General features: G+C 38.1%; 1 protein-coding gene across 2 annotated transcripts; it reads left to right on the forward strand.

Annotated features, from left to right (window-relative positions):
• The first annotated feature begins 466 nt into the window (after window positions 1–466).
• Window positions 467–9187, forward strand: LOC101856616 (zinc finger protein 79). 2 transcript variants are annotated; one of them, XM_005110949.3, is made up of 3 exons: window positions 467–599; window positions 4267–5050; window positions 5872–9187. In XM_005110949.3, exons 2-3 carry the CDS (start codon window positions 4603–4605, stop codon window positions 6888–6890), a joined length of 1467 nt encoding a protein of 488 aa, XP_005111006.1. In that variant the 5' UTR covers window positions 467–599; window positions 4267–4602; the 3' UTR covers window positions 6891–9187. The 2 variants fall into 2 exon arrangements, with proteins under 2 accessions (XP_005111006.1, XP_012944982.1); XM_013089528.2 differs by lacking the exon at window positions 467–599 and having other exon boundaries at window positions 3806–5050.
• Window positions 9188–9198: the final 11 nt, after the last annotated feature.

The raw sequence follows: 9198 nt of genomic DNA on the forward strand, positions 1-9198 counted from the left end.
GGGGGTATGCATTTGTTTCTTTAAAAAAAATGAATCTTTTATTCCTTTTTTTCTTTACATAAGAAAGCGACCTGTGATTTAGGTGTCCTTACTGTCAAAATGCCTAAAATTTCTTCAACGAAATACTCTCTTAGGAAGATTACCTCAAATCCCTTTTGTCTATTATTTTGCTTTGGCTGTTTTCAAACGATGCAATAATTTTGTCTACTCCCTGAATGGTTCTCATTCTCAAGCCTTTTCTGTCGTTCTTTGAAAGTTATAAGAACTGATTTATTTCTTGATTCAATGCCTTATCTTTCACTGATTCTGTACGAAAGAAATAAAATTAAAAATGAATAAAAGGATAAAAGAAAGAAATAGACTGAAGTGAAAAAAGTACTAAAATAATGACCGTAGAATTTTCTAACTGCTAGAATTTACCTCCAACGTCTATCTCTTTAACTAACTCAGTAAATAAATAGTAAAATGGCTGCCATTTCTTCGCATGATCTTACTTCTATTGTCGCTTGAAAAAGTCCTGTACCAGTGCTATTTGTTGCAGCATTGTCTACGACAGATATCGTGGCCATGTTTACTGAATGTACGCTTTCAGGTTTAAGGTAGAGCATTTCATGTTATGTTATAGGTCAGTTAGTTGACAGGAGTTTTTGTTTGCTTGTTGTAGCCAACTTGAACTTGTGCAATTGCTCCTTTTGCAAGCAAAGTAAATAAAAAAAATAAAAACAGCTCTGCTGCTGCTATCTTGACGCTATCAGTCAGTTTTATTATCAGCTGGTACAAAATTTTTACTGGTGCACCTGCACGAAAAACGCTGTGCACTCTTCGGGAGAAGTGGTCCCGTCTACCTACATATGCCGTTAAACGTAGAAAAGACGCATCTTTTTGATTGGCTGCTAATTTTAGTACTGTGATGTCATCACTTCCTGGGATACCCACATGGAACTACGTGTTTTCGGTAACATTTCGGATTTCCTAGATCTAGAACCAGAATCTAGATACTAGATCTAGATATCTAGATCTAGATCTAGAAATCTAGATAGATGTAGTTGATGCTCAGAACAGTAAGATTAAGAACGCTGATGCTTGAGGCTTGAAATTGAAACACGATAAACACAAAGACAATAAACTGCACGAAAATTGCCGTAAAGACGCTGGAGGATTAGATCTAGATCTAAATCTAGATCTAGATCTAGATTTTGCCCCCACCAACCCCCTCTCCTGCATTTTTAATCACTAGATCTAGATCTAGATCTAGATCTAGATGTAATATATTTTTAAAAAGAAAGTGGCTATTCTCACCCGCCCGGGAGTTCTCGCAAGATCAACTCCTCCCCTCTTCTCTCTCTCTCTGTCTCTTTCTGAATACTGTCTATCGGTGTTGACGATCAAATTGACCAAAACAAAGTTAAAAAATGATGTTAAAACACAAAGACAAAAGTAAATAAATTTGGTTGTCTACAAAGATGCTACGGCTATTTAACTTTTCGAATCGAGCCGAACTACGCGGGTCGCCATTTTGTTTTGCCCGGAAATTCTCGCGCTACTCCTCTCTCTCTTTCTCTCTCTCTCCACTGCCCACAGACAAAATTGTACGCTTTTAGTAGGCTACAATTGTAATGGAACGTTTGTTCACGGCACAGAATTCTACAATTTTTCTGTTATCACAGTGTAGAATTCTGTAGTTTAGGGTGAACGCAAAATTTGGTGAACGCGCACCGGGTGAGAATAGCCACAAGACTCGCCTGCACTATTCTCACTCCGGGTGAGAATAGAGGTGGCCTTTTAAAAAACAAAAAAAAACCCTTCAAAGTCAAAGCAGCTTTACAAATTATAATTTATGGGACTGTTGGTCAGTCGGGAGGAGGAGAAGAGAAAAAAACAACTGTCCGGGACCGGGATCGAACTGCTCCAAAAATCATTGCACGACTTCCAACGCAGACGCGCTGTCTATTCAGCCATCAGAACTTCTGAGAGAGAGGTACATTTTTTAAAAAGTATAATATACATAGACACTTCCATCTTTAGTACCATGCGGTTGGCTATACTTAGATGTAGTCACATGATCGGAGGGGTATCCTGGCCTGACGTCAAACAAGATGGGCGCCTTACCTTAAAATAGTTTGCGTCTTTCTACGTTTAATCGCATGTCGTCTAACTCCATAGAGACATTTTTACATTTTATGTAGGCTACACAATCGGAAAAAAACCCGGAAGTTGCCTAGAAACAAAAAGGGGGGTTGCAGGGGCTCTACCCCCTGCTAAATTCACAAAATAATAGTTTGTGGTAGTTTTTAGTGCCAAAATAGTTCTTCAAATGGGTTTGGACCTTTCTACCGCTGGCAACTTAGTCAGTAATTTTACTCGACTTCCGTTTTTATTTCCAATTTTTGTGTATAAATGTTTGTGGTGACCTGACTAATGTTTTTTGGGGGGCTGTCGTTATTTTCACCTGGGGTGAAAATAAAAATATAATATATTGATTTATTCTCATCTAGGGTGAGAGTAATATCCATTTTATTCTCACCCAGGGTGAAAATAATACTAGATCTAGATCTATATTGTTATTCTCACTCCGCAGTCTGAGAAATTATTCTTACCTGTGTGTTGAAAACGGGTAGGCCTAGCAATGTATATATAGTAAATCTAGGCTAATAGGATGATAGAAATTAATTTGTGAAATTTAAGAGTGACCGTTCTTGACCTGCCCCTGAGCGCTGGCAGATATTTTTAGGCTCCTGCGGGGAATGTTATTGTTTCATTTTAACATTTAAAAAAATCTTGACAGATTGGAGTAGCAATTGTCTGTGTATGCGTTTGACACTGGTGTCATGCAAGCTCTTGCAGGCATGAGATCAAAAGTAATTTTGCTTAAAAACAGGCATTGCATGGGGAGTCATTTTGTTAGGATTTTTATACTTAGATATGCATCTCGAAAAGAGCTTACACATAGAAAGCAAAGTTGCTAAAGAATACACATAGGTTTGTTATATAATGTAGTTCTATATGTATAGTTTTCTTATTATTGACATTTGAATATAGAACAATTAGCTATTTTTCATGTTAAGAAAAGGGTAGGGGAATCTCACTGATAATATTATCATGTATATCTCCTTAAAAAGCCAATTTCTTTTTTCTGATGTTATCATGTTTTCCTTAAAAAGCCAATTTCTTTTTTCTGATAATATTATCATGTTATATCTCCTTAAAAAGCCAGTTTCTTTTTTTAATGTTGAAACTTTATTCTTTTAAAGCCTATAAAATGCACAAAAGCACATCTTCGACAGACTGTTAGAATATGATATATATATGCTAAGCCGAGACTGCAAAATTTTTCAGGAATGAGAGAAAATTGTTTCATTTTTTTCACAATTGCACTACATTGTGTACTTTTTCTTGTTTTTTATTTCGACATTTGAAGTCTGAACTTCGACAAAATTCTTTTGTGCATGTTCAACCAATACCACAAATGAAAAAACTGCAATTTACCAAAAGTCAATATATTGGGCTCGTACATTTTAACAGCTGGTCAACGATTTATAAGTTTGAACAGAGAGATCTTAAGATAAACAGGATTTATGTTTAGAGATTAAGCTGGTATGGCCTAAATTGTTATGCCATTTCTTTGTATGTGTGGTGAAATCCTTTTGAAAATGGATTTTTGTCATTATCATGCTGATGTACAGTTCATCTTTCATAATGTTGGCTATATATATATATATATATATATATACTTTGTTCCTTTTGACAGTTATAGTTGCTGATTCATTTTGAGGGGAAATGGTGCCTGAGAACGAAGTCCTCTAGTCTAATAATAAAATAGTAAAAAAGAGACCATTTTTTTTTCATATTTTATAAAATGTATTTTCCTGCATTGCAAAATGAAATAATATAAAGACGTTATGCACAGCTATTATGTGTTGTGGTGGTTTAGAGTTTAGACAAGTAAAAATCAATTTTGAGTTATAAAGTGAGGGTCCATTTCACTTCCCCATTCTGGCTGATAATGACAATGGGTTATTTTTTTATTTTCAGTATTTCAGTGAAGAATGTTATGCCTGCCTATAATGTTGGAGGGACGTTTAATAAGTCTTTACCCTTATGTGAAGGGAATGGTGTACTACAATGAAATTTGTAAAGTTGTGTGATTTTTATCTTTCTATAATGCTGCAACTCATTTTCAATTGTTTTGAGAATACCTGTAGCTGTAAGATGTCCTATATTGATTTGGGAACCAGTAGCCTCATATTTTGTGTTTTTGCTTCACAGGCACTTCTGTGGCATGATCTGTAAACTCTCAGAGTTGATTGCCAAATGAAAGGGACTATACTCTCTGTTAATCAGAAAAGAAGTATGTTTGGGTTTCATTGTGAATGAGGCAAGGAACAGTCAGGGATGAATCAAGTTTAAGTGATCACAAGTAATTTTCAAAAGATTTAACAAAAGAATTATGAGATAATTGTAAGACTTTCAGAATGTCGAATCAAGTTGCAATGGAGGACCTCATTTTGGCGACTTGGTTTGCTAGACTAATGTAATTGGCAGTCCACATGCTATTTGTTGTATATACAAGTGAGGGAAAAAAAAGGTCGAATTTTTGTTAAGATGGCTGATCAGGACATGGTAATGCAAATCAAGCTAGAAATTGACTACAATGATTTCGAGGAGGAAGAGGGTGGGGGCAATACCCAGTACATCACACCTGTGGATGAACGCTATGGACAGGATGTGAAGCCGGTAGCAAAAGGCAATTCTACCGAGGAAGAACCTGGTGTCAGCTTACATAGCTTAAGTGATGAAGTGGCTGGCCATAGTTTCGATATCATGCAGAATATACTTGGTGCTACAGATTGTGTGAAATCAAACTCTGATAGAACAGAGAAATTGACTGAGGGGTCAAGTGATAGTTTGGCTGATGTGGGGGGAGCTAGAGTGGAGTATGGTACCAGTGGGGGCAGCTTGAAGTTCCCAGTCACTTCAGAGTACCAGAGATTTATGGAGGAGTACTCCCGCATCACAAGTGTACATGAAGGAGACACAGAGACAGGATCAGGTAGGCCTTTTTCCTTGTTTGTTTGCTTTTTGCACACCCCTTTACAGGCTTCTTCTATGGTTAAGGAGATCAGTTCGGGCACAGAACAATTTCCCACATTTTGAGAATTTAAAAGCTTCATATCAGTTTAGGATGTAACCACTTTGTGGGCTTCTCTTTTGGCTTCAGCGTCATTTTGTAATTTGTGAAGTCTCATATGACTTGCTGCCCTCTGTGATTGCTGCTCTCCAAATGGGTCTGTCAAGACCTAAGCTCTTCCATGTCAAGGGATTAATGTTGAAGTCCTTCATAGGCATGACAAATAAAAAGACAAAAAGAAAAAGCCTCAAGACAACCTGGCTCTTATTCTGCTGTAAATTTTTTAAAGGACAGTATGCATGCAGTTTTTACAATTTTACATTTTCTTTTAAGGAAATATTAGATAAGGAAATTATTTTTAAAGATTTTGTTCTTAAAAATATTGACTCTGGATGTTTGCCAAGAGTTTGCTTTTTTAGTTAACAGCATTCAGTTTTTTGGCTTTCCTGTAAAATTGTAAAAACTGCATAAATTGTACTTTTAAAAATAAGGGCAGTATTAGTGAATCATTGGGCTCTGTTCACATGATTTGTCAATACTTTTTTGAATTTCTCTTTCATTTCACATTGTCCTGTCAAGGGTTGTGTTGCACCTTTGAATTAACATATTTTTTGTTTTTCTGTCAATTGATACACAGCTAAGCTCCGTTTTATATGCTGTTATGAAGTTTTTTAAATTTCTATTGCATCAGGTAATTCATTTTAAATGCTGTTAGAATTAAATCCCTGTTTTTATTGCATCAGGTATCAACTCTTTGTCCCCCTCGAAAAACTCAGTTTACCCTTTCGGGGCCAGTGAAACAACGGGGAGCTGGGGACTACCAGAACTGACAAGGACCACCTCTGATCTTGGCAGTGACCTGGAGTCCAGTATCTCTCAGCTTAGCCGGTCGTCCATTATAGCTAGTGCTTTGTCCGGCGGTCAGTTCAGGTGTGATGTTTGCTCAGAGGGATTTTCTCTCCTGAGCCAGTTACAAATGCACCGAATGACCCATGCGTCTGGCTCGCTCAACTTTAGTGAGGAGAAACCCGTGGTCAAGGAGAAAAAGTACCAGTGCGACGAGTGTGATTCGAGCTTTGCTGGTCTAGGGAACCTCAAGATACACAAACGAGTGCACACGGGAGAAAAGCCTTATGCTTGTACTGAATGTGACGCAAAGTTTGCTCGCGGGCATGACCTTAACCGACACGCCAAAATACACACCGGGGAGAGGCCGCACATATGTGATATTTGCCATGCGCAGTTCTCAGATACCCGCTATTTGAAACTGCACCTCCGCACTCACTCTGGTGAACGACCGTTTCAGTGCGACGTCTGCCAGCAACGTTTCACACAGGTGAGCAGCCTGAAAGTGCACAAAAGAAAGCACACTGGGGAACGACCATACGAGTGTGAGTTCTGCGGCACGTCCTTCATCCAGTTGCAAGACGTTATCCGACACAGACGGACGCATACTGGAGAGCGGCCTTTCAAGTGCGATGTGTGCGATGCCAGCTTCATCGAAGGGGGACACCTTAAACGCCACAAGCGGCGGCACACGGGCGAGAAACCTTACAAATGTGAGCTCTGCGACAAACGTTTCGCCCATGCCAGCAGCCTCAAGTATCACTACGGCACGCACCCGGCATCTGAGCTCAGCTTGTTAGGCGACGTGGCTGGGATCGGGGGAGCTCGTTCACCGGCTGAGGTCGTCAGGGCCAAAAAGAGAGGGAGGAAAGCTCGTTTGGCAAAAGCTGCTGAGGAGAAAATGGCTGACTCGTGAAGATTGGGAATCTCGATGGTTTAATAACACTACATTTTTTGTTTGTTTTAAAATCAGATAAAATTGCCATCTTTTGACCTTTTCTTGTGGAGTACAGTTAGAGTTGTCTAAGACAGCCACCCATTGTTGTGCAGAAAAGTGGTTGTCTTTGAAAGGTGGAGGTCTTACACAGTGTTGTTGCATTGTAAGAAAAAGATGCAAGGGAGGAAATTGGTAGTGGCTATTTGTATAGGTGATTGTCTTATATATGTGGTAGTTAGAGCAGGTTCAATTATATCGTGTGTTTAGGGTAACATTTTGGCTGGCTCCAATTGTATTCGACTCTGTTTGATGACACTTTGTGTGTACGTTTAGAATTGGTTGGACTAAACAGTGCACACCACAGTGCAGTCTTTGTTTGTCCCCTGCATTTAGTTATAAGTTTTGGTGAGTTGCTGCCCTTTTCATGGGATCTGGTTTGGAAAGAAAATGATATTATAGTATTTATAGACAATGTTTCCCTTGACTTAAAATGAGTTTCTGTCCAGCCTTGACAAAGCAAGTAGTTTGTGTATAATATTTCCCTCTGGGACAATAACGTATCTTATCTAATATTATTAGGGGTCAAAACCATTGTGTAAGAGAGCCATAGAAAAAACCACAAGAAAAGGTCATCGTTATATTTTCGTGCTTGTGGTAAGTAATGCCAGTTTAGCTATTTTTTTGTGATACGATGAGTAAATGGTTCAGAAAATAAGTGTATTTCAACTGTTGTGTCATTTTGAGGTACAGCACATAGATTTATTTTTTGGTGTGGAGATGTTTTTATTTTTCATTTATAATACTGTTTGCGGGCTGTTTTGAAAATATCTACAATTACTCTGTGATTCTTGTGAGATTTTATTTGAGACTTTTTAAAAATGGAAGATATAATTGATAAAAATTGTTGCTTGGGCTGTGTAGAGATTTATATATTCTATTTCTGCTCTTTGTCATGGATATAGTCCAGTATTCAGAATAGGTCTTGTTAGCCTCTGAAAGATGTTACTCCATTTTATTTGTTGCATTGCTTTTAGTATTTTTCCTCACTTATAGTCATAGGTTTTTCTCTCTTTCTTGCCAATGCCTGTTCAATGAAAGCTGCTATTTGTTATCTGATTTAGGGGATTGGAAAAGAATATTATGTTCGTTTATGTTGCTGCTGCTGCTGTTGTTGTTGTTTCGATATTTAGGGATGAGAATTAGTAACGGCTTGTAGTTGTAACCAAGAACATTGAAAAGGAGTGTAGAATATTGTTGCAGGTTGTCATTGTTGTGAGGAAAAAGAGCAGATCCAATGTATTTTACTTTCATTCTAAAGCAAGGTCAAACAAAGTGACTCCTTTTTCTTGAGACAGATGTGATATAGATGTTGACATTATGAGCGTTAACCATGATGTGTGTTCATACCCTGGTTGGAGTCTGACTAGAAGTTTATGGGCTAATGTTTATCGAGACTTTACTCAAAGAGAAGAATCTGGTTCTTTCAATCCCTGTTTGCTGATGTTGTCTCTTGTCTGAAGCAGTCACTTTTGTACTACAAGGAAGCGCTGCCATCAAGGTGCCTCTATAAATAAATCATTGATGGTCGGTCGGAAGCGCTGCCAATTGTCCTGACTGCCTATTTGTACGTCTTATTGGCCATAGCAGAAGACGCAAGTCTTCTTAACCCCTATTTCTTCTATTTCACTAAGAAATGGCATTCTCTGCAGAAGCATTTGTCATTGCCAGACATTAATCAGTGAACTATTATTATTATATTATTAATGTTATTACACCTTTACAATTAGAAGCCAGCTTCTCTTACACATTTAGTGATTTTCTGTAGCTTGTCGACCAAGGTGGGTAATTTTTAACTGATTCAGCCCTCATTGTCACTTACGGCGGTTAACTGTCTACTCTGTTTTGAAGCAGAGCCGCTCAGAGTGGCTCTTCTTATCTATTGCTCCCTTTTTTCACATCACTTTCCTCTTTTCTATTTTCCTTACCACTTATATTTCAACCCGTTTTTACTGGTGTCATTGAAGAGTATTTTTTATTCTAAATATTTCTTAATGCCACACAAAGGATTTTTAACAAATATTAATTGCTTTATTAACTTTTTGTGAGACCACCTGTGAGGTCATAAAGCGGGCATCGGGAGTCAAAATTATTTGCGGGCTGAATCAGATAATGGAGAGATTCAAAGCACTCTAAGGTTACTGCCCATCCATAAAATGTTCAGCCATTGTTCTTTCAGCTGCTTTTTGGAATTTGTGTTGTTATGTTGATGCAGGGAGGAGGGGGGGGG

Source organism: Aplysia californica, unplaced genomic scaffold, assembly GCF_000002075.1.
Source record: "Aplysia californica isolate F4 #8 unplaced genomic scaffold, AplCal3.0 scaffold00971, whole genome shotgun sequence".
Classification (NCBI taxonomy): Eukaryota; Metazoa; Mollusca; class Gastropoda; order Aplysiida; family Aplysiidae; genus Aplysia; species Aplysia californica.

What these genes read in the sequence shown, in the direction of transcription:
- LOC101856616 (XM_005110949.3), top strand. Translation starts at nt 4,603, where the DNA reads ATGGCTGATCAGGACATGGTAATGCAAATCAAGCTAGAAATTGACTAC. An exon ending in AGACACAGAGACAGGATCAG is followed by an intron (nt 5,051 to 5,871) that starts GTAGGCCTTTTT and finishes TTATTGCATCAG; the next exon opens with GTATCAACTCTTTGTCCCCC.